The following is a 24733-nucleotide window of genomic DNA, read 5'->3' on the forward strand; positions in this document are numbered from 1 at the left end:
TGCGCCTGGACAGGTCGCAGGCGGTGGACCTGAGAAGGCTGCATACGGGCAGTATCACCAACCCCTACCATCTGCACCGCTTATGGCCCACGCTGCACCCGTCGCCTGGCTGCCCGTGGTGCGCGCACGAACGGGCCGATATGTCACATATAGTTTGGCAACGCGAAAGAGATGAAGATAGGCCACGAGAAACGATGACGTCAACTGAGGGACCCACCATTATGGGGCACCTTGCTGACGATGGCAAGCCGCCCTTCTCAGCGAGGCCCTCGAAGACTAGGTGTGGGCCATCCAGCGGGCCAGAGCCATCGCCGAGGACCTCAAAAGATGTTCCTCGAACGATGTGTCCCTCGCAGCCTAGCCCCAGGCACAGCAACAACCGTTGGACAAATAAAGTTTATTCAACTAAACTCACCAGTCACATACCTTCGTCATACATTGGCGTCACGTCATACCAAATTTGCCATTAGTGCAGCTAGCGAAACGGCCGCCAGCTCATTATCAATGTGGCATGTCGTCATGTTGTTAAGTGGCACGCATGACGTGATTATCATGTTTGGATCTGTCATTTACCAAAGTCGTCCGTTTGCGTCGTGTAATACCGAGTTTGGTACATGTGAAGCTAGCGGAACAGCCGCGAGCGCATCAGGAGCGTAGCATGTAGTCATGTTGTTACATGACACGCATCTCATGTTTATGATGTTTGCACCAGTATCATACCTTCGTCATTCATTCACATACTGGAATACCATATTTGGTATATGTGACGCTAGCGAAACGGCCACGAGCACGCTATGAGCTAGGCATTTTGTCATGTTCCTACATGACACACTTGTTAGGATTATCAAGTTTGCACTAATCATATATTTCGTCATGTATTGACGTCACGTAACAATAAATTTGGTATATGTGATTCTATCAGACTTGGGCGCACGTTAAAGAACCCCAGGTGGTCTAAATTTCCGGAGCCCTCCACTACGGCGTCTCTCATAATCATATGGTGGTTTTGGGACGTTAAACCCCATATATCAATCAATATGTGATTCTATAAATAGCCACAAGCGCGTCATGAAGGGCCCAATATACTGCAATTTAGCGTTCGCGCGCACGCACGCTGGGCACAGTGATGCTACGTTAGCGAAACGCGAGCATTCTACAGTCTGACGCCAGGCGCGACCAGCGTCCGTCGGCGCGGCCCGGTGGCAAACAGCGTGAAGTGCGACATTCTGCATTTCGCGCCGATGCATTACCCAGACAACACTGCTTTTCCTTTTTAAATGCGAAGCATTTCTTAGCGAACTCCGGTGACTTTGAGCGTATCTATCTATCTATCTAGCCGCCTACGACTTTTAGCTCTCCTGGCCGTTTAGATAAATGCATCTATTCGAAGATTAGTATGGTATAACATGACTGTATGACGAGCCTAACTAGTGATGACATGAAAATCATGAAACATATACCATGAATGTCATGATTTACATTTCATGGTCTTACTGATCTAGCGGCGGTTTCATTCACATTACATATTGCAAAACTGGTTTGGCATAACATGACTGCATGGCGAACATAAGTGACAGGCCCTAACATGAAAATCACGACATGCATGTCATGCAAGTCATGACTACACGCCACACTCGTGGTGCGCTCGCGGCGGTTTCGCTAGCTTCACACATACTAAATTTGACATTACGTGACATGAATAGATGACGAAGGTATACAACTGGTACAAACATGATATTCATGACATGCGCGTTATGTAAGACTATGACTGCATGCCACGCTTATCACGACACGTCCAAACTTGATAATCACGAAATATGTGCCATGTAAAACGTGACTACATGCTGCGTTCATAGCACTCACGTGGCGGTTTCGCTGGCTTGGCATATACCAAATTTGGTATGAATGACAAAGGTGTATGACTGGTGCAAACATGATAATAATGACATTCATGTCATGTGAAACATGACTACTTACTGTGCTCTTAGCGCACTAGTAGTGGCCATTTCGCTAGTTTCACATATACCAAATTTTGTATTATGTGGCGTGAATGGACGACAAACGCAAATGTCAGGCGTAGACATCAAAACCATGGCATGAAAGTCGTGTACGGCATAAATTACATGCCTACCACTGCTGGTGCTGGTATCGCAAACGCTAGTGGTGCCGTCGTTCCGCGACTATAAACAACATACTTGTATCTTACCTAGATGAGTGAATGCACTTAACATTTCTACTTGTGTTCACTGATTGATATGTGGGGTTTAACGTCCCAAAATCACTCTATGATTATGAGAGACGCCGTAGTGGAGGGCTCCGGAAATTTAGACCACCTGGGGTTCTTTAACGTGCACCCAAATCTGAGCACACGGGTACTTGTGTTCACTGTGTATTATGTCAGTCCACCTCCTAACGTTGTGCGGATTTTAAAGTGACATGTCAACCTTCCTCATTTATGCTTCGCATATCGCCGATTCCCACTGTACGTGGGATCAGCCATTCTTTTCTATGCACGAACTCGCTAGCATATGCCGCTTGCGATGGTGTAGCGCGGTGGAGGGGGGGTGTAAGAGAGGAAAGAAAAGGGTGAAGACGCGCATGCGCATTGAGGGTGTAAACGCCGCGGGAGAGACAGCTAGAGAATAGAGTTTCCTACACAAACACCAGAGGGAACTTAGGCGCCACTGTCTATGGGAGCTACAACGCATGGCGCTTCCGCGAGCATAGGAATTATGAGTATTACATAGATTGCCTAGCCTTCGTAGTTCAAGTTCCTTCTGGCTTTGCGGGAATCGAATCTGCTTTATCACGAAACAAAAATCAGCAAATGTTCGGCAGTTGCGCTTCACCACCTTCACCCTTTAGGATCACCATTTCAAATGAGGGGTGCAATCGCGGAACGATTCCATTCCTCTATTCTACGCTTTTTGGTGTCATTATACATCTGCGATTGATCGAAACGCACCACATGTGCAATTTGACCAATCGCAGACGGCTAATGACGGCGAAAAGCATAGAATAAAGAAATGAAATCGTTCTGTGATTGCACCTCGGCTCGTGAAGTTCAGAACGGTTTGTTCTTTCATTCCAAACGAAATCAAACCGCAGCAATAAACAAGCGGCAAGAGCGTTCAATTCCCTCAAGCACGAAGTCCATGTACTTCCCATAATTCCCATGATCGCTGAACGGTCGCAGTACCAGAGTCCCGTCTGGTTAACTTTAGGAAACTCTACAGCCTAGAAGAGAGAGAGTGGGAGCGAGTGTAAAGGTGAGTATTTTTCATTTATTAAAAAAAGAAAACGAGAAAGTTGGAGGGAAAGTATAGGAAAATGGCGGAGAATTGCACGATAACTGTCTCAATGCGGACACTTTAATTGAAACACTCTCGGAGGATGGGGATATTAGAGACGGCGAGAGAGAAGAGAAAGCAGTAGGATAAGAATACGATGAAAGGAGAGAGAGAAAAACAAGTTCTGACCGCAGATGCCGCCTGCGTGGGCGTTGCGAGACGAGAGAGGGGGAGCGTAGGAGAGGAGAGTGCGGGGAGGAGACGCGTATGCGCAGTGGAGGGCGGACGCCACCGGATCAACCTCGCTCATAGATGCTTCGCATCTGAAAGAAGATCGCTTTCAAGTCTTCCTAAAGGGAAACTGAAGCCTTCTTTTAATTGACTTTGGAGCGTTGATTGATGATCGATATCTGGGGTTTAACGTCCCAAGACCACCATATGATTATGAGAGACACCGTAGTAGAAGCTCCAGAAATTTAGATCACCTGATGTTCTTCAGCATGCACCCAAATCTTAGCACACGGCGCTACAGCAGTTTCGCCTCCACCGAAAATGCAGTCACAGCGAAGATGCGATCCAGCGACCTGTGGGTCAGCAACCGAGTATTTTAGCCATTAGACCACCACGGCAGGGCCGGAAAAGAGGCTAAAACCAGGTTGGAGCATGTAAGGACAGCTTGATCATTACTGAATTCGAAAAACGAAGTCGGAGTTCTCACAAGCGAACGTAAAGAGCGCTTTCGGTGAAAAAAAACAGAGACTGTGGACGCCGGGCCTCTCGTGGTGTTGTCTTCTGAAGACACCGAGCGAACACTCTCGATTCTCGATATGCCGCGTGATCTGCAACAGCAGCACTGCTGAAGCTTTCTCCTCCATTAGTTCCGGCAACGCCACGTCATGGGTAAGTCTCGGAAGCCATGATTGGAGATATGAGAGACGCGTGCTCGGCACAGCGCTCGGGACATAGAACGTATTTCTAGTCCCGCTTACCAAGCCAATTGACCGGAGGGTGAAAGTGCGTCCACTTGGTTTTGCCGCACTAACGCCTCTCAGTTGCTCGCATGTGAAACACGCTTTAGGCAAACAAACAAGGTGGCCTGTGAGTATTTTATAACTTTTTGCGCTTTTCTCGGATGTGTTATCAATAGTATGGTAGGTTTTGTACGTATTGTTATAGCTCGATATTTACGATGTCCTTATTAATGTGCAGGTTGCAGCAACAATAATTACTTCTGTCTCTGCATTCATAGCCACATTTCACATTAAAGAGCTTTCGAGTAGGGGCGCCAAAGAAATAGCGTCGAGGCCACTGCGCATTCGCGACAACCAATCAAGGTCCGGGTTTTGCATTGAGGATGTTGTTTCACCCATTTAACGTAAGCCCGAAAGCCTGCCCCAAAATCTTCGTGTCAGATGACGGCACCGGCTGTCGGCCAATACTAGAGTGACCTATAATAGTGAGAGTGTCCAAAGCACAGCGGATCCTATTCGAAAACTCTTAGCTCCTTCTTGACCCAAAGCGAGCATACGCAATGGGCTTTGGGGCCCCAAATTTATGGAGCCCCTATCCGAAAACTCCTTATTATTTCCAACTTATTCACCGTTTGTCACACATGTCCCGTTTATTAGGGAGGCAATCGCCGGGCTAATTCCAAGGGTCGAAGTATCGGCCCCCCGAACCGCACCACGAAAGCGTGGACAATTTAGAAGTGGTCCTTTTTGGCGCGCCAGCGGACGCCGGCTGTGGTCCAAAGAACAAGTCAGAGCCGAGAGTTGATAAACAAACAAAATTATATTCTCATTAACGGCAGATCAAAACAATACACACGTATGCACACTCCACAATAGCTACATACAATACGTCACCAATCAAACAACGTACTACACAGTACAATCAGCCACCCTCAAAACAACGGACATAGACAACGAACGATACGCTCTACAATGCAGTTGCATGCATTGAACAACCAAGACACTTAAAGACTAAAGAGATAGAAACCTATCCAGTCCAAAGTTCTTGGAACAAAAGTCTGGATGATACTCTTCCGAGAATCACTCACTCAAAGTCCAGCGTTGTTGTCGTTCCGCGCCCTCGAAGTTTCTCTTCCAGGAAACCTCGCGCCTTCAATAGGCCACTCTCCAAGCTTCAAACTTCTTCGCCCGAACACGTCGGCTTCACACACGCAGCTGTTGCCACGCGTCCTCGCTCGATAGCGGTAGACACACGCTCTTGTCTGTAGCTCGAGCCTTCACCCCTCAGGTGGAAATCCTCTTCATCTCCTGCTTCGTCCCAACGGACAAACCTTCGCCGACTACACGGCGGGATCCCTTCGCACTCTGGCGCAACTTCCGTCTTCTCCTGATCTCTCGTCTCGGCCGCTCGATTAAATACCTTCCGCTCCACATTCTAGAAAGTTCTTGTCATTTCGTCGGCGCGATACGCAGCGAAGGCTGGGGAGAGGCGCGAGACTGTACGGGGGCCGTCCCCGACAGATGAGTCAACCCGGCATACACGCCCATTTCCTTCTGGAACGTTCCAGTGCTTGCCCGGCCGCCGCTGTGGGGTGAGGAGGTTCATCGGCGAAGCCACGCTTCCGAGGGGAGAGCGCGCGCCCGGGGAGCCTTGGATGTTTGTTTTCTTTTTTTTTTCTTTTGACCTCGCGGCGTTTCTCCCGCCCGTTATAGCAAGAATTTGGCGGCGCGCCCATTTTTAGCGCTCGTTCTGTGACACTGCCCCCCCCCTTTAAGAATATTATCTCATAATATTCAAAACCACACAAACTAGCGCGAAAAGTCACCACACACTCTCACAGACTGTAACACAATCCGTCGCTCATGACACTTCACATTCACAATACATCACTCAATACAATTGGACATTACAATTCGATCTCACACACATGAAATATAATCTCAGGTACATGACTACAACACTTCATCACACATTCCGAACAATACAAACGTACAAAGTTCTCTCATTACAACAATTATACAACACTATACATCACACCACAGCACAGACACTTCGACACTTGTGACACAGGATAACACAACATTAACACAACATATGGCACTCAGCACTGCCAAACACATTCTGATTCGACTTCAGCACTTATCCTGTGTATTTCGAGCTGCGCTTGCGTCCTTTCTTGCGGTGCTCGCTCAATTTCTTCTTGTTTTTCCTTGTTCTTTTTCGCCGAGCCTTTTCCGGCGACGATATCTGAGGCGGCGTCTCAGCCATCGTTGTCACTTCCGACACCGTTAACGGGTCATAACGTTCAACGGTTCCTGTCGGTTTATTTACCAGCTTGTTCATGTCACGGCATTGGGCCTGGCTGGCCGACTCCGTCATTTTTACACTCTCGGTCGGTTGGGGTCGTGCCGACGTACGTCCAGCTGCGCAGCATGTGAACTCATTCAACTCGATCGTCTTCTCATTCACTGTCTCTTGCGCCGCGGCTTCACCTTGGGCTCTAGTGAGATCCGTCACGGGATGCTCCTCCACTGTATTTCGCGGTCGCTGGGTTGGCGAGGGCTCTATCTTAGGGTCTTCTTCCAAACCTTCCGGATCATTCGGTATTCGCGCCCCGGCGATGTTTCCGATGACAAGGTCGTAAAGGGGGGACGTCATGCATAAAGCAGTAACCTTCCCGCTGAAGTACGGGGTTTCCACCTCAATCTCTGCTTCGGGAAGCATCCGAACCGTACGGTCAATTAGGCAAACCGGTTTCGTTCTGCCTGTCAACTCACTTTCCCGTACCAAATTTCTCCGCACGATAACCGTGGAGCTACCGGTATCTCTTAGAACTGTAATCTTCTTCCCCGCAACCTTTCCAGGCAGCGTTGGCATTCCCTTCGTAACACTGGTTGGCCGCTTTGACATTACAGCTCCCACAATAGGAATTTTCTCCCCATTCTTCAACTCTACGAATCCATCGGTGACGGCATTATTATCAGATTTTGGTGCCACTTGCACACAGGATACCTGGTGAGTTTGACTCACTCCGTTCCGACAAGCGTCTGCTTTGTGCCCAGTCTGACCACACTTGAAACATTTTACTGCCGTAGGGCTCGTAAAGATCGTTCGACAGTTTTTCGCGCGATGACCCACTCGGTTGCACAGAAAACATCGCGGAATGCTCTCTGGTGCACGCTTCTTTTCTTCGGGAGCCAATTTCTTCGACTCATCGGGACAATCTTTCTTGACCTTGGACAAATTAGTGCCACCTTGCGCTTCCAAGAATTGATCAGCCAATTCAAGCATTCCTTCAAGTGACTCAGCCTTCCTCTCTTTCAAGTACAGCGACAGACTTGGGTGGCAACTAGTAAGAAATTGTTCTTTAATTAGGAGCTCTCTAAGCTCATCGTACTCCTGCGCTGTCCCTGAAAGTTCAATCCATCTGTCGAAATAATGGCAAAGTCGGGCGGCATACTGCGTAGCCGTCTCACCATCAGCTGGCTTTCCTGTCCGAAATCTGTCTCGGAATCCTTCTACAGTAAATCTAAATCGCTTCAGCAAAGCAGCTTTCACCTTTGCATAGTTGGCTGCATCGGTCGGCGTCAGCCTACCGTACACACTGAGCGCTTCACCACTTAAGCAAGTACTCAAAGCAGTTGCCCATTGATGTTCCGGCCAATTCTGGCTCTTCGCAATCGTCTCGAATCGGTGAAGGTACGCGTCAAGGTCGTCCTTCCTCTCATCAAACGCTACGAGCAGCTTGCTTGGGTTCAAGCGGAAGCCATGATCTTCCCGTTCGCTGCTTTCAACTCTAGCTTGGACGGGAGTTTCAATTCGCTGTTGCAAACGGAGCCGCTCGAGTTCCATCTCGTGCTGCCGCTGCCGTTCCCTTTCAGCCATCTCCGCTTCTCTTTCTTCTTTCAGCTGTCGCTCCCTCGCTTCTCTTTCTTCCTTCAGCTGTCGCTCCCTCGCTTCTCTTTCTTCTCTCGCCCTTTCGGCTGCCAATTTTTCTCTCTCCAACTCCAACTTCAATTGTTGCTCTCTTTCTTCCTTCGCCCTTTCAGCTGCCAACTTTTCTCTCTCCACCGTCTCTTTCTCCTTCTGGCTTACCCACTTCCGTAGTTCGGCGCCAGAAAGACCCATCTTCTCACCAAGAGCTACTAACTTTTCGAGATCCATGGTGTCTCGCAAATAAAACCTTGCCGCGTGCAAGAAAAGTATCTGCCTAAATCACTCTATCGGAACACTCTCCTGCACTCGTTATCGAGAACACTGAACAACACACAAAATTGTTCCGATAGCACTATCAACAACTCGAGGCTCTTTCTCACTACTTTGGACACACTGTGCACCAAAAGGTCCTGTCGCGGACGCCAGATTAATTGTCACACATGTCCCGTTTATTAGGGAGGCAATCGCCGGGCTAATTCTAAGGGTCGAAGTATCGGCCCCCCGAACCGCACCACGAAAGCGTGGACAATTTAGAAGTGGTCCTTTTTGGCGCGCCAGCGGACGCCGGCTGTGGTCCAAAGAACAAGTCAGAGCCGAGAGTTGATAAACAAACAAAATTATATTCTCATTAACGGCAGATCAAAACAATACACACGTATCCACACTCCACAATAGCTACATACAATACGTCACCAATGAAACAAGGTACTACACAGTACAATCAGCCACACTCAAAACAACGGACATAGACAACGAACGATACGCTCTACAATGCAGTCGCATGCATTGAACAACCAAGACACTTAAAGACTAAAGAGATAGAAACCTATCCAGTCCAAAGTTCTTGGAACAAAAGTCTGGATGATACTCTTCCGAGAATCACTCACTCAAAGTCCAGCGTTGTTGTCGTTCCGCGCCCTCGAAGTTTCTCTTCCAGGAAACCTCGCGCCTTCAATAGGCCACTCTCCAGGCTTCAAACTTCTTCGCCCGAACACGTCGGCTTCACACACGCAGCTGTTGCCACGCGTCCTCGCTCGATAGCGGTAGACACACGCTCTTGCCTGTAGCTCGAGCCTTCACCCCTCAGGTGGAAATCCTCTTCATCTCCTGCTTCGTCCCAACGGACAAACCTTCGCCGACTACACGGCGGGATCCCTTCGCACTCTGGCGCAACTTCCGTCTTCTCCTGATCTCTCGTCTCGGCCGCTCGATTAAATACCTTCCGCGCCACATTCTAGAAAGTTCTTGCATTTCGTCGGCGCGATACGCAGCGAAGGCTGGGGAGAGGCGCGAGACTGTACGGGGGCCGTCCCCGACAGATGAGTCAACCCGGCATACACGCCCATTTCCTTCTGGAACGTTCCAGTGCTTGCCCGGCCACCGCTGTGGGGTGAGGAGGTTCATCGGCGAAGCCACGCTTCCGAGGGGAGAGCGCGCGCCCGGGGAGCCTTGGATGTTTGTTTTCTTTTTTTTTTTGACCTCGCGGCGTTTCTCCCGCCCGTTATAGCAAGAATTTGGCGGCGCGCCCATTTTTAGCGCTCGTTCTGTGACACCGTTGTCGTCAAGATCCCACGCGGTATTTGTCTAAACCATGGGGTCATGACAGCTGACTGCACTCTTTACTACGAAACTACGACTTAAGACAATGTTTACCTTAATATGCCCACCGTAGCAAATAAATATACACCATCAAGAATACTGTTGCTTTCATAACTTCGACATCTTCACGAAAGCACTAAAAATATAAGCTAGGAATCGATGAACGACAAAAGAAAGTGCCGTGGCTTTCACCGTTGTTACCAAAACAATGTGCGTTCGTTCAATTGATCATTTTTAAGCAATCCCACAGCGCCCAGCGGGCGCGCGGTGCACCATGGGAAAAGTTGGTACGCCGGGAGAACCGGCTCGTGGACGCCATGCGAGCACAAAACGAAAAGAACATGCCACACTTTGTTGAATAGAGTCTGAACGCACCTGCATGTATATCTAAGCAAGAAGTGTGAAATGAATAACACAGTTAGTGTAGGTATCACTGGACGGGTTTACATCGAACGTCGGTGATGAGGGGCATGCGAGTTGTTGCGTACAAATACGTGCGGTCAAAACATGCTATCGTGAGGAATGTGAGCAGGAACACTGAATTCACAGTTATTCAACGATGAAATGCTCATAAAGCGCCATGATTTTAATACCATCGCGGTTTGATTGGGCTGTTAAGACAAGACTGCAAGAAGTGTTATAGCTGTAGCATTTCTTTTTAATTTTTGAGAACAAGTGACGCACTAAAATAAAAGAAAAGAAAAGAAAACACATTCTGAACGCGTTTGAAGACGAAGGGAAGGAACAGGAATTCACGTGCGAGATACCTTGCTCTGATAATTTGCAGTTTCCTATAAGATGCTCGAGTGCGTCTGCGGAGCATGTTTGCTGGCAGTATATTCCGCATTCAGCGAGACCACTGTTGAATTTCGCGTAAGCGCATTCAAATATTGTTTAACGAGGAATAATGATGCCGTAGTTAGGCTCAGCGAAGATAAAAAAACCAAGAAAATCTTGAGCACAATACATGAGCAATAGTTTCCAGCTGCAAGAAGGCACGGTGTCCTGCCTATATCATAATGCATTGGTTCTTTAACAGCTCATTCGCACTGCAAAAAAAATATTATTTCGGACAATCTTCACCTGCAAAACAAAAACAAAAAACGAGGACTATTCCAATTATTTCATGCATACGTTCTGCACAGTCTGAAAGGAAGTTTGGAAGCGATACGAGGGGAGGGCTGTGTTTGCCGCACCTTATGTTCAGTAACATTTTTTTCATAGAGCGCAAAAAGTCGCAGGGGTCTGCAGTGGGCAGAGCAAAGTACTATGACAGGTTGTCAATTGTTCTTTCAACTATTGTGCCAGAATGGCTAACCGAATTCCTCTTGTGTTCACATATGTATACATCGGTCAGACAGGTTGATGTATGAGCGTGCTCCTCAGAAAGCACCAAAATTCATTGAATGAAGCCTTCTCATATCGCACCTCACATTTTCAGCCATGCAATTTCACTTTTGAGGCCTGGTAATCTCGCACAGTTCCCCCAACCAAACCACACGAGAAATCTCTGAGACATATCATAAAGAACACCGCACCTTGTTTAAGTCAATTAACCTTCGCTATCGCTACAACACAAAAATTAACTTCATTAATCAACTATAAACACGTGCCTAAAGGTTGTTAGTCTTTTTGTATCTCTTTGTGACGTGCGTGATGCACCCCCATTTTTTTTCTATGTCTGTTAACACATACGATAACCTTTCAGTCGCGAGTGAGTGTTTCCGGTGTGCATATATCTTTGCTGGTCCTATTTCTTTCTTTTTTTTTTTTTTGGCCCGTAGGCTTTATTTCAATCTGCAGTTACGGTGCCAAGAAAAGTTGGTAGACGCATATGCTGCTAGCGGCGCGCAATGGTCCAGTCAATGCCTTTTATTTTATGAAATTGCGCTTATTTATAAAGCAATCTTAGAATATACCAGAACTGTTCAAATAACTCATAATTGGCTTCAAAGGACATTGATTCCTATTAAACCTGTGAATGTATGAACAATGCTTCCACCATTTAGGCAACCAAGTTGAACTGTTTTTTTTATTTATTTATGCCAAAAGCGGACTGATGCTAAAGGATATTAATAATGAACTGACGCTTCTGACCCGCTCAGATCGTTGAACAGGGGGATAAGAGCAAATCGTATATAGGTCATCGCACCCAAACACTGAAGTTTGTGAGTGAACCGTGCAGTAATACATCACACTTTACGGAGTTCACTTGATCTGAGAAGCGCTGACACGGTGCAAATGGAAAGTTGAAGCGTGAGGCCCGCATGCTCGTCGCGGCAGCTGCTGCAGCGTACCAGCTTTTTCGATAAACGCTAGCGTGCCCGTTGCTGGCGCTAGTGTGCTTGAAAAAGGTCTATTTCCTTATCAAGTGGACAGGGTTTGTCTTGATTGGCAGAACACTGGGTGATTGTGCTCCTAGTGAACGTTCCAGGAATCGTAAGTGAAATTATTTCTTGAGGTACAGTCTCTATGACACACCAGCCGCACATATTGCATGCCCCTGCGGCACTGTCAACCACCGACTGCGAGTACCTTGGGTCTGGCAACCAGCGCGATGGAGATGCTCAGCCGTCGCTTCATGCCGCCAGACAGCTGCGAGGGAAACGAGCATGCCTTGTCGGTGAGTTTCACCGCCTCCAGAGTTTTGTCGATGCTCTTGTTCAGCTCCTCACTGTCGACATTCCGCAACTGTGAGGCGCGCGTATTAAGCATAATTAGGTGGTCACAGCTATGCTTGTCATTTCCAATGCAAATTGGGGAACTAGGTGGTTAATAAAAAATACATTATGTTCACATCATTCAAGTGCCTAATACACAGGGTGTTTGAACAATGTGCCCTAAAAACCTCAATAGGAAATGCAATATTTCTCGCTGCCTTCGAGGTTACTCTATTGTAGTGGCAATATATTATATACTTGATCTTTTGTAAGGCACTACGTTCAAATTGAAACTTTCGCTTTAGCACCTGCAGAACAACGTTAAATACTGCATAGAAAAATGTTTGACAATTTTTAATAAAGTCAGCAGAATATATTCTAACAGGAAAGTCACATGTATATGTACCGTGCACTGCGGTTAGGGCATGGCATCAAGTGTGGTACATGTGCACCTCGGTACTCAGCTAGGACCAAATGGAAAAAAAACCAAATTGAAAATACTTCCTATGCGCATCTGTGGTGGTGCAATGGCTAGCGTACTGGGGCTAACACCATCAACCAAAATCAAGCCAAAAATTGGTTTGTTGAAAAGGTGAATGATGAGGGCAGCAAAAATTTACGTGTGTTAAAAGTGAATCACTGGATTCTGCTTAATAAAAAAATGAAATGGGACGCTTCACAGGCGTGTTGCAGCGATGTTTTCAAGGCACTCGTTTAGGCCACTGCAGTGGATAGCGAGCGGTAATGTAGCAGTAAGCAAGAGTACGTACAAAATCCAATTCGCTATTTACGCCACATGCGGTAACGTAGTCAGAACTTAAAATAAACATTTTCAGTACCTCGGTATGCGGTTCCACCAGTAAAAGCGGCACCAGTATTGACTGCGGTTATATATGTGTGTTCGAGATACAGTGAAAAAGTGGTACACATTTATACCACTGCCCTAAAAAGAGTTGACCTCTGTGAACTTTTTAGACATGGCTATGGACATCAATATGGCCCTATGTACATAGAATGTATCGTTTGACTGAAGGCATTTGTAAAAAAAAACGTCACAGCACCTTTACAAAGTGAATGATGACGGAAGCTAAATCTTAAGGTTCATAATGCATACGTTGAACTCGCCGACTATAATCATGACGGACAGATGTAAGCACGGACGGACAGACTGATGCACGGTCAGATTACTGTCTATATTTAAGTAATATGCGTGCTATTTGCACTCTGTAGACGGTATTGTGCGCAGATATTTCGCCCCTGCACTTCGACTAGGGACGACGGCAAGCCTCACGACAACGGTCATTGTGTGACTCCAGCCATCCCACGCGCTCCCCGCGCAGCCACAACGCACGTGCTGGGACACTTGCCGCACCCAAGCGGGGGGCAAAGTGAACGAATAGGCGACGCTCTTTCACCCTCCGCTTGGGTGTGGCAAGGGTCCCGGCACCTGCGTTGCGGCTGGGCGGGAAGTGCGTGAAATGTCCCTGACCTCAGTATTCGGAAACACTCCTTTACTTGAAGTTGGCTTGCCACCGCCTCAAATCAGTGCATTCGCAATGCCTTTGTACTGCATTAAAGGCGGTGGCAAGTCAAGTTCAAGTAAAGAAGCGGTTATGGATACGTGGGTATGGTGCTTTGCCCCTAAAATGTTCTTTCATTAATAACTCAAATGCGCATTCGCAACCTTCTTGCACCACGCTTCACAGTGTTGCTTACGAACTCGACGTTACATGATGCCCTGAAATCGGGAAGAAATTGGCGTACATAGCAGTTGGTCGAACTTTTTTAGGGTAAGCTATGATCGTCGCAAAAGGAAAAAATAACGTGGCTGATCCCTCTATTTAGGAATTGGTATAACACGGAACAGCCCCGCCGCGGTGGTCTAGTGGCTAAGGTACTCGGCTGCTGACCCACAGGTCGCGGGATCGAATCCAAGATGCGGCGGCTGCATTTTTGATGGAGGCGAAAATGCTGTAGACCAGTGTGCTCAGATTTTGGGTGTACGTTAAAGAACCCCAGGTGGTCGAAATTTCCGGAGCCCTCCCCTATGATGTCTCTCATAATCATATGGTGGTTTCGGGAAAATGTGTTATAATCTATAAGTATTCTATAAGTACAAGTATAGTACTCTTACAATACTTGGGAGGAATCAGGAGAGGCACCATGACGAACGAGTCAACTTTAAGTAGCCTAAATAAGCCTTCACAAAAAAATTCTACTCAAGTACTCTAAACCATTGCATTAATAAGAACCAACAAACAATTGTGCTAAAGAAAGTATCTGGAACATTAATATTAGTAATTGTAATGTAAATGTGATTAAAGAGAATCGAACGAAAAGATAACTTGCCACGGGCAGGGACCTAAACTGCGACCTTCGAAGAACACGTCCGATCCTCTACCAACTGAACTACAGTGGTGCCCCCCCATCGTCCACTTTACGAAGTTTCCACTTCTTTCCTTAAACCATCGCACGAAATACACGTTTCCAAATAACGTGTCACATTTTAGAAGCTTTAAGAAGTGTTGTTACAATGAACAATCTAGATTTGTTAATAGAAGTATAAATGGAAACACTATATTTACTTTAGGGACTTCTGAGGAAGTGCCATCCTCAGAAGTCCCTAAAGCCCACTGTCCTTTTTTTATCATTAGAATGGCGTCTAAACAGTGCACAACCTGCACTAGTTTACACGCACTAATAAGTTGTAGCAGTAAAAAAGTAACAGCAGGAATTGATCAGCATCAGCCAGCTAGGCGATTGGCTTGACCTGCCACTTACATCGCCCATCACCCTAGCCAAAAATTGTAATTCGCATTGTGTTCGAGTGACAACATATCGTTTATCTTCCATGACAGCCTTCGACAGTACTACAGCTTCTCAAACGGCATAAAAATGTGCTTATAAACGCTATGTTTAAGTGCCCAATATGAGTGGCACAAATGTTCCTGGCACAAGCGAGAAAACACATTGCTTAAGACTTATACTCCTCATTTGTTACATCATGCACGCATTTCCTTAATGAGCTGAAGGAGATTACTCACCTGACCGAAATACACGAGATGCTCCCTGACAGTGAGGTCAGGAAAGAGCACGTCGAACTGTTGGCAGAAACCAGTAGAATTGTGGGCGTCACCGTCACCACCGGGAAATTCGATGACACCCGACGTAGGTTTGAGCAGGCCTGCAGGTTGTAAACCGAGACGAATTTTTGCGAATCGCGATTGTTTTGGTCAAATTATAGGATGCATAAGATGCGTAAGTAGCGCGCGCATGGTCGATGCATGCTATGTTCATTAAACGGCTGCCACGAGCGTTAACATCAGCATGACTGAGCTTCACAACAGTTCAAGCCTTTGTATAAGGCCACATGAAATTCGTGAAAGTGCGCAGGCGCTATAGTGCATATCGCCCGCATCCAAACTCGGAAGTCTTAGTCGAGAGTCGAACTAACATCCTCTTAGCAGCAGCCTAGCCGCTAAAATAGCACAGCAGGTAATCCATGTTCAAAAATAATTTCTTGTTAATCGAATATTTGTTGCTATTTCTACCCCTATAAAAATGGCAACGTCCTGTACGTGTACTGTAAGGTTCCTTGAGGCAACATGAGGACGCAACCTGTATGTTTCCCAACTGTAACAATTTGGCGGCCGCTTTTATGTTGCCTCAAGGCGTCATCCTGTACGTTTCCCATCTGTGACCGTCCTGCACGTCTCCCAGCTGTCACGATTAGGCCGCTGCTTTTATGTCGCATCTGAGACTCCGTCCTGGATGTGTCCTGTAAGTAGCCACTTTTTAAGCAGACCAGAAATTAGGCCCGTTGCACTGTCTGCATGGTGCCGCATAATACGGCTGCTGTAAATGAAATGTACATGGACATGAACACCGAATTCTAAAATTATTGATTTATTATTGTTTACACTTCAGTTTGGAGCATTTTACAGACAGTATTCAAACAGGTAATGTACATTTGTAGGCGGCTGAAGAAAGATAAGATCAACGGATCAGCCTTAACCCCATGAAGCTTCAGCACATCATTACCATTTAAAAGGTTTTAATTTTTCAGCATCTTTCTAGGTAATAGATACTACATTCATTTCTCAAAAAACACACTCTCCACAACAGTAACTTCTCATCACAATGCAAATTTCAAGGCATTCAAAACACTATGGGCTACTTCCATAGGCTCTGCACACCTAAATTAGCCATTTCATGTACGATATGCAAAGTGTATCACAGTGACTTGTTAGGCTTTACAGGCTAATAACAAATGTATGCAGCCTTACAGACTATAGAAGAAGGAACAATCATAACTTCAACTAACTCACAATGCATGCAACAGTCATTAAATATTGCAAAAGATCAGGAATGTAATAAACAACATCAGCACACACTACCCAGAGCGGCTGAAGAATGCGTGAATGCGTGCATGCTAAAATAATTACATACTGCAGTAAATTAGGAATGTGACAAACACAACATCAGAGCACTAGCAGAGATGCTTAGTTGGCACAGACCGCTCTACTTAACCTGCATCATTGGAAGCAAGACTATAGCCCACAACCAGTATACTGTTCACGTAACCCTCGACTGCAGAACTGAATGAAGGCCGCAGAACTAACCCTGGCTGTGGCCACAATTTTGATCAAAGAAGAAATGGTTGAGACCTGTCTGCTTAGACATGGGTGTATCTTAAAGAACCCCAGGTGGTCAAAATTTCTGAAGCCCTTCACTATGGCGTCCCTGATAAGTAAAGACCGGAACTTTAGACAAAATGCCTATTTTTTCTGGAATTCATTTCGAGTCTCTTTCACATATAAACACGAACTAAGCGATGGGTAACATTTTAATCACATATATATTGTGCCTATAAGTGCCTGATTCGAGCTTCGTGCCTATATAAGCTTTTCAGTGCCTAAAAATTTTTTTTCATGTTTGTTGCGTAAACGTTTTGCTCAAATTAGCTCTTCATACGAAGGAAAACAAGAAGCACTTGATGTGCTATAATAACGACAACACACGCATAGAGCGCTAGTTTTTATTTTTCGTTGATGTTTTTAACCACTGGTAAAGTGCGATTATGGTTCAACGCAGGGTCAACGCGCGCATACACTGTGTTATATTAGCGAAAACAGATCATAGGTCGACGCACTGCCACAGCCAACATGTATCTAGACTCGGCGAATGTGCTCGGACGCATGTGACGTTTGCCAACGCTCAGATAACAACACACTTTAAATGCGCATTCACGAGAGCGGGGCTTGTATCTCAGTGAGGAAGAGCAAGGCAAGCACCTATAGTGCTAGCAGGCCCCCCTAAAAGATTTCCGTCGCTTCGTTTGAGAGTAGTTCTGCACTGCTGCTTGAGCATGGCTATAGTATACTGTAGCGAAGCGAGGAGAGGCTAACGCTAGTGTACCCACTGTTCCTTAAAAATCCCAGTCGCTAGGTGCCAGAGTAGTGCAGCTCGGCGGTTGCGTTTGGGAGGCTAGAGTACAGTGTACTTAGAACGTACACTAATCAGCCGAAACTAAGCTAGCCTAGCGCTGCTGACTACGGCCCACACATAAGTTTTGTTGGCTTTCATGTTTTTAATAACGGCAGCTGTAGGGAGTCTGCCGAGCAATGCGAAATAAAGAGAAGCCGTAAAATGAGCTTCTCAGGCAAAGGACCACTGGATCAAAGCGCTACTTCGTCGATCGAGAAACGGTCTACATGAGAAGCTGGGGAGAAGAAATGGGGAAGGTCAACAATATTTTTAAGTTTGATGTCCACTCTGATGCACCCGTAGGCATAAAACGTCCAAAATTGGTTATGCAACTGTCAATTTATTGAAACAACCGTTGAATCTGCGCGAATAACGTGTATTTTGTGGTCATTCCACGGGCACAAAGATGCATGTTGTTTTTTTTATATCGACATCTGGGAACTCACATGCACATATTACATAAAATGCAGCCATATGTGAAAGCTTCACTGATACAAGCCACTTTCAACTTTATCAATTACACTGCATGGTAATCCACAATTTAAACTTGTTGAGTAACATCATGCAATAAAGGTATGCACTAAGTGGTGGAAGTATGCACTAGGGACAGGGTCGCTATCGCGTTTTAACGCTTAAAGGGAAAGCTTAAGAATATCCCTCCCCCCTTTATTTTCTTTTTTCGGATGTGCAGGAAAGGTTCGCCTCGTCTCCAATAGACCCGCCGCTGACAGGGTTGCCTCAATGCTTGAATCTGCCTTGGAAAGAATCGCAGATTGTATGTGCTAAAGCAAGTGTCTAAAGTTTCGAGGGGGGCTGATTCAAATATTCTGGATGCGATTAAAGCATTGAAAGTGCTAGGCCACAAGTACGCTTCACTAACTTCAGTGGACGTCGAGCATTCTTTTTCACATAAAAGCAAAATACTGAATGAAAGCAAGCACAATTCAAGGCAGAAAACCTTGAGATGATGGTGGTTTGTCACTGTTTTCGCAGCCTTTCTCACAATGTTGAATTACCTCAGCTTTCACTCAAATCTGTTCAAATGATTGTGCTTCCTGCTATTGCTTTTCATGAAAAATATAAATTTAGTTTTTCTAAAGCCCTGAATTCACCTGCTGTGTTTGTTAGAAGTAGAATATTTGTCCTCAGCACGCTACTGAATCAGTGCCTATATATGCTTAAATGATAGTTTTAATACCTATTTATGCCTAAATGGCACTCTTTAGTGCCTATTATAGACACCTAAAACATTTTTTTTGTGCCTCTATAGTTCCAGTTTTTACTGATAATCATATAGTGGTTTTAACACGAACTCAGTAAGTATCGTTCGAATTACACTTCCCAAAAAGTAAAGCAAGCAGATATTACTATGTAGTTAGAAAGTTAGAAAAATTCAGCATCCCCCCCCCCTCAATCCATGGACTCAAGTTACAATATTCCAGAATGACTTCTATCAGTTATTAACAAAGTTCACTTAACATTAACAAGGCATCACTTAAAACATGACTTGCAAGTCTGGAGTGCAGCTCAATCAGTAAATCTTGAAAAAAAAACTAAATATGCATTAAAGAGCTCAGTAAGTAGCACTCACACATTCACAAATGTGCTTTGTAGATGAACTGAAATTCAGCTCCAAGAAGGAAAAAAAACATTTTCCAATTAAGTTGTGTCCACGGGGACAAAAAGAAAAAAATAATGCTGTCAGTTGCCCCATAAACTAAGAATATTGAAATTTTAATAACTGAAAAAAGCAGCTATGTCTGCATTGGAAAGTTGGAGGCGGGCGTGTTTCTACACAGTCCCACTTGGAAAAATTCTTTGAGCGTGTTTGATATCCCATTCCAATGTTTAATTTTGCTTTTCATGATTACACATGCAAGGCAGTGAGGATCAGCAATATATTACTCCCTGGTGGGACAAGCAGCCAGTTCTTGCTTTTGCCAGCCAAAAGTGAAAGGGCAGCCATTATTATATTGTCCATCCATGTCTTTGACTCATGGTCAGATTAAATGCATCAATCACATCAGGGAGTCTGTTCCAGTTCTCACTGTCCTGCATACATAATGATGCAAGCCGCAACAAAACTTTCCAGTGGGATATCTGAGCACAAGCATGCTAGAATTCTTACAAGTAAAGTTATGTAGAAATATGACTCGCTGAAATATTCAACACATAAGTAACCGCCTACAGCGGTCACCGATAAGTTCATTATTCAATATTACTCAGCGGCACCGCTGACAATGATAATTATTATCTCACGCTGCGTCTCCCTGGATACATTGCTGTCTTCAAAGATGGCTTTTACACACATAACACACAGTGCTGACTTCGTTTTTAAGGAAAAACAAAAGGGTGAATTTTGATCATCCTTAACATGCGTGCTTCTTGAATACAGCTACCAGGTGGTTCTGTCAAGTTTCCTTTTCACAGAAAACAGAAACCAAGTACAGCTGCTGTGCACCAGCAGCCAAGTTTTCCACGAACCACCATTGATGACAGGCTAGTCCGAACGTCTTCCACACTCTTCGTACGACGAGCACGCATAGGCTGCGATGAAAAAAAAAAACAATTTAGTAAAATGTGTCGGTTAGTACAGCTTTATTTGGCAGTTTCTTTTAGAATGATCAGGTACAATGTGTCTTAATAAAGCAGGATGTACAAAACCAGACATGTTACAAGGAAAACTTCCTCAATGTTTTTGGTGAACACAGCCGCAACTTTAAAAAAGAATATGCAATTTCCACATTACCGGTATGTCACAAATATGCTTGAATAGCACTCTTGCATTGTGCGTATACATGCCAATTTAGTGATATGACAGCACATACATGACGGTATGCACCTTCATCAAGTACCCATTGTAGGTAACATATAAAATTAAATTCTGTATTTTATTTTGAACACAGCTAATGCAGCTTTTTTCCGGCGGCTTACATTGTGACGATTATACCTATATATCAGAAATTGGTTTCACTAAATTACTATTGTTTGCTGTTAAATAATGGCCATTAGTTTCAATAATTCTGATTGGCTAAATAGGCAGTACCCCTCACATACCTGTTATCACAGGCTGTGTTATAAATGTATGAAAAAAAAGTGGGAATGCTAAGGCATACAAGGCATCCATATTGAACTACACACCATTCCAACAAAGCAAGCAAGCTTCTGCAACAATCTCCAGTAACCAGAATCCTGGAAGCTATCTATTGACTGGGATTTAGCAATACACTATAAACATATATGAGACTGATTTCCAACGTATATTTACTTCAATGCAAACAACTTAGGAACATTCTGTCTATATTCATGATTCTCAGATAAATACGATGTCCAATTTATATTTTAACAGCAACACGTGAATGCCTTATGCATGCATATTGTGATGTATAACATTATCACGAGTTTTGAGTGATAAATAAAATTTTCGTTTCTGGAACCACCAGACATTTGTTCTACAACTGTAGCGCATGGCTAGAGAATTTACTTAAGCTTGTCATCTGATGTGAAAGCAATTAAAAAAACACGCTCGCCACGAATGAAAGTTAATAAAAGCACGGCATTTTGGCCTCTGTACAGGAGCCTTGCTCACAAGTGACAAACGTGCTTTTATTCGTGGTCAGAGTGTGGTTTCCGATTCTTTTCATGTCTGTTCCTGACCAGATGAGTTTCAGCTTGTCATCTATTACAAAATTTCAGTGGAGGTGGTGGTCTAAACTGTTCTTGTTGTTTGTACATGTAAAAGTGTTAGCATAGTTTGAACACCAAGGTCGGGCGAGGCGCACACAATATTTAATAAACCAAAACAAAAGAACGAAATCCAAGCATAGTGAAAACAAGCTCAATAAAATCAAATCTGCTCCATCGCATGGACTAGTGATCTAATTAGGCCACACGCATTTAGATACAGTGATTCGACCACAATTAGCCATCAAAAAATATCTCAAAATGCAGTTCAACTTTAACAAACGGCTCAGAATTCGCGAGTTCTGGCCGAATCTGGCAACCTATGTTGCGGGTGTATGCTGTAAGCTCGGATTTGACTAAACGGGCTGCATGATGCAACCTTTGCGAGGCCTGTTTAAGACGAAGCAACATGCTGCACGCGAACACAACTCGAGTAACGCGGTAGTTCAAAGATGCGTGCCCATACGGATGCATACACCTGCATACGTTCAGCTACCCGCCAGAATTCCTGATAGCAGTTCAAAACGGACGTACAGCATATGAAACTCTTAGACAGGTTCACTTATAAAGCTTACAATATGAACAGGCGTGCAAAAAAAACAGATCCAAGTACGCCCGCCCTAGACGTGATCAACGCTTAGAGCTAACAAACGCCGTTTCATCCAGGAATTATTTAACCAAAATAGTAGTACATCGCGCACAAGCCCCCTTCCAACACCACTGCCAACAGAGGCGGGCGCCGCCATTAACCCCCCTATGCAGAGATGTTACTTGACTCGTTCTTGACTCAAGACAGTCTTGCCGGTCGCCATAAATCGTTCTCGAACTTGCGGATGACTTAAAGGCGACTTGGCTCGGTCGAAGTCAGGACAAGTTTCAAGTCAGCTGCGCAGCTAGCTTGAAAGCGACTTCACGCGTTATTCCAACATGGCCACCTCACGAATGGACGTCGCGTGAAAGGTGGCCGCTTTTGAGTTTGCTTGCCTCGCCATAAGCGTAGCATTTTTTTGAGGCGCACTGCCTGCCGAAGATTCTTGGAACCACTTTACGTGACCAAGGAAACCCGATGGAGTTGTACGACGAGCAACGATTCCACGCTAGGTACAGATTCATAAAGAACGCCGTGGGGCAGCTGCTCGTTATGTTGCCGCTCCGTGAAAGTGGGGACAATCGAAGACAGCCCGTGCATCCAGTGTTACAGCTACTGATGGCTCTCAGGTTTTACAGCGCTGGCACATTCCAACCAGTCACCGGAAATTTCGTCCGCATTCTGTAGTCGACAGTGTGCCGTGCAGTCGGAAAAGTTAGGCTACTCATCGCCAAGCACCTGTAACGCGATGCTGGTGCGCTTTCCGCAGCCGGCGGACAATTATGAAGTGGCTGAGTTCCCTTGCGTTACAAGTTGTGTCGACTACACACACGTGCGTATTAATAGCCCCGGTGTCGACAATGCCGAAGTGTTCCGTAACCGCAAAGGCTATTTCTGTTTTTCTATAACATGACGACATTTTCCGTCTCTTTCGGTAAAAAAAAAATTGACTGTGCTGTGTCCGTGTGCCTCGTCTATCCTTTCGTCCCGTCTAGGGCACTGTTTCTCGCTCAGAAAGGCATCGCTTGTAGCACAACGCTACGTAAAATTACACACACATAAAAAAGAGGTGCCCCTATCACGGTTTTTTTTTATCCGCGTCACCATGATGCAGCGATGCATTGCTGCACCCCGCGAGACAGAATTCTGCTGAGGGCAATGTCCTGACCCCCGCTTTTTCTCTTGTTTACCAAGCTCAACAGAAGGATACGAATCACATTTGTTCCCAGAACTTGTTTTTTTTTCATAATAACTGCGACCTAGCCCATTACAGGCATGCACACAGGCGAACAGAAAGGCAAATACCGTGGAAATCGCGTCCCCTCGTGAGCCAGGTCAGCACAAATACGTGCCATGGTGTTCGATTGAGAAAAAAAAACGACGAAAGAACCCAACGCGATGCTTGTTTCGCCTCCAAACAAGCAACCATGGAGAAACGCACCGCATTTGGGTGGCTACTAAAACCAGCGGACAACGAACGCTTTACAGAAGCAACACTGCGCATCGCTGTGGTGGCAGGCACCACGTGCCGCTCGTTAGCCGTAAAATGGCAAGAATATGCTTGTGGCCCTTCGTTTTTATAGTTATTTTAAAACGTATGGTCTTTTTTTGGTGTAATGCATGCCTTACGCGAACAACTTCATTAGTGCCCTCGTTAGCAGGCAAGCAGCGTGTTTCTGCTTTCAAGCTCGTTCTTGACTTGACCAAGCAAGACAGCCTGAGCATCTATGAAACGCGAAGGCTGACTTGGGCGTTTTGAAGTCCGCTGCTTGCTTCGCGCCGACTTGCTCAAGTTAAGTTGAAGTCGCGAGCCAAGTAACATCTCTGCATTCGGGGGTAACTCTGCTCAAATCTGCCGCCGAATTCCCGCTGTGCACACATAAACACTGAACCATGCTTCGATCAAAAGAAAAAGCTCGCCCGCGCTTCACTTCTAACAAATTTGCCTTCATCCTGATGACACGATACACACAAACAGGTTCGCTACGTTAACAAACTTCCCTTATCGTCATGTTACGAAAAACGTTGTACTAACAAAGCGCTGACAGCAGGAACGTGGTACATACCTGGCGAGTGCTCCACAATACGACGCCACACGTCCTCGCTTGAGTATAGCTAATCTTTGTAATAAGCAACACCAGCAGAACACAAAAAAACAAACACGTAGCACAAATACACCTCAAAACACGGCAAAAATCGACGCAAAACCGAGCCCTGCGAGCCGCCACAAGCCTCCACTTGCAAAAGTATAGTTGCTAGAAAAGTTTTCCTGATGTCGTGAACGGGCGCCTTCTCAAGCGGCGGCGAAGAAACCGAATTCTATGCACCGCGACGCGGCGCTGCCTGTTGCTGGCGCGCTGTTGACGGGCGGAATAGGTTGACGACGGGCTGCAGCTGGCGGCAGTGAAACTGCGTCCCTGTCGCATAACTCCTTCCCGAAACACTCATTTCAACCGTAGATATTATCACTAATTATCTTCTTGGCAGGGATAGAAGGAAATAAATATAATTTTACC

At 45.6% G+C, this 24733-nt stretch overlaps 1 protein-coding gene across 1 annotated transcript in view; it reads right to left on the reverse strand.

Annotated features, from left to right (window-relative positions):
- Positions 1-24733, reverse strand: part of LOC119177926 (phospholipid-transporting ATPase ABCA3) — a 175109-nt gene that overhangs the window by 87355 nt on the left and 63021 nt on the right. Inside the window, exons 10-11 of the mRNA XM_075886165.1 lie at positions 15502-15641; positions 12333-12488 (exon numbers count right to left, since the gene is read on the reverse strand). Of these exons, the coding sequence (XP_075742280.1) occupies positions 12333-12488; positions 15502-15641 (296 nt within the window). The remainder of the gene's footprint in view (positions 1-12332; positions 12489-15501; positions 15642-24733) is intronic.

This window comes from Rhipicephalus microplus, chromosome 1 (genome assembly GCF_043290135.1).
Source record: "Rhipicephalus microplus isolate Deutch F79 chromosome 1, USDA_Rmic, whole genome shotgun sequence".
Taxonomy (NCBI): Eukaryota; Metazoa; Arthropoda; class Arachnida; order Ixodida; family Ixodidae; genus Rhipicephalus; species Rhipicephalus microplus.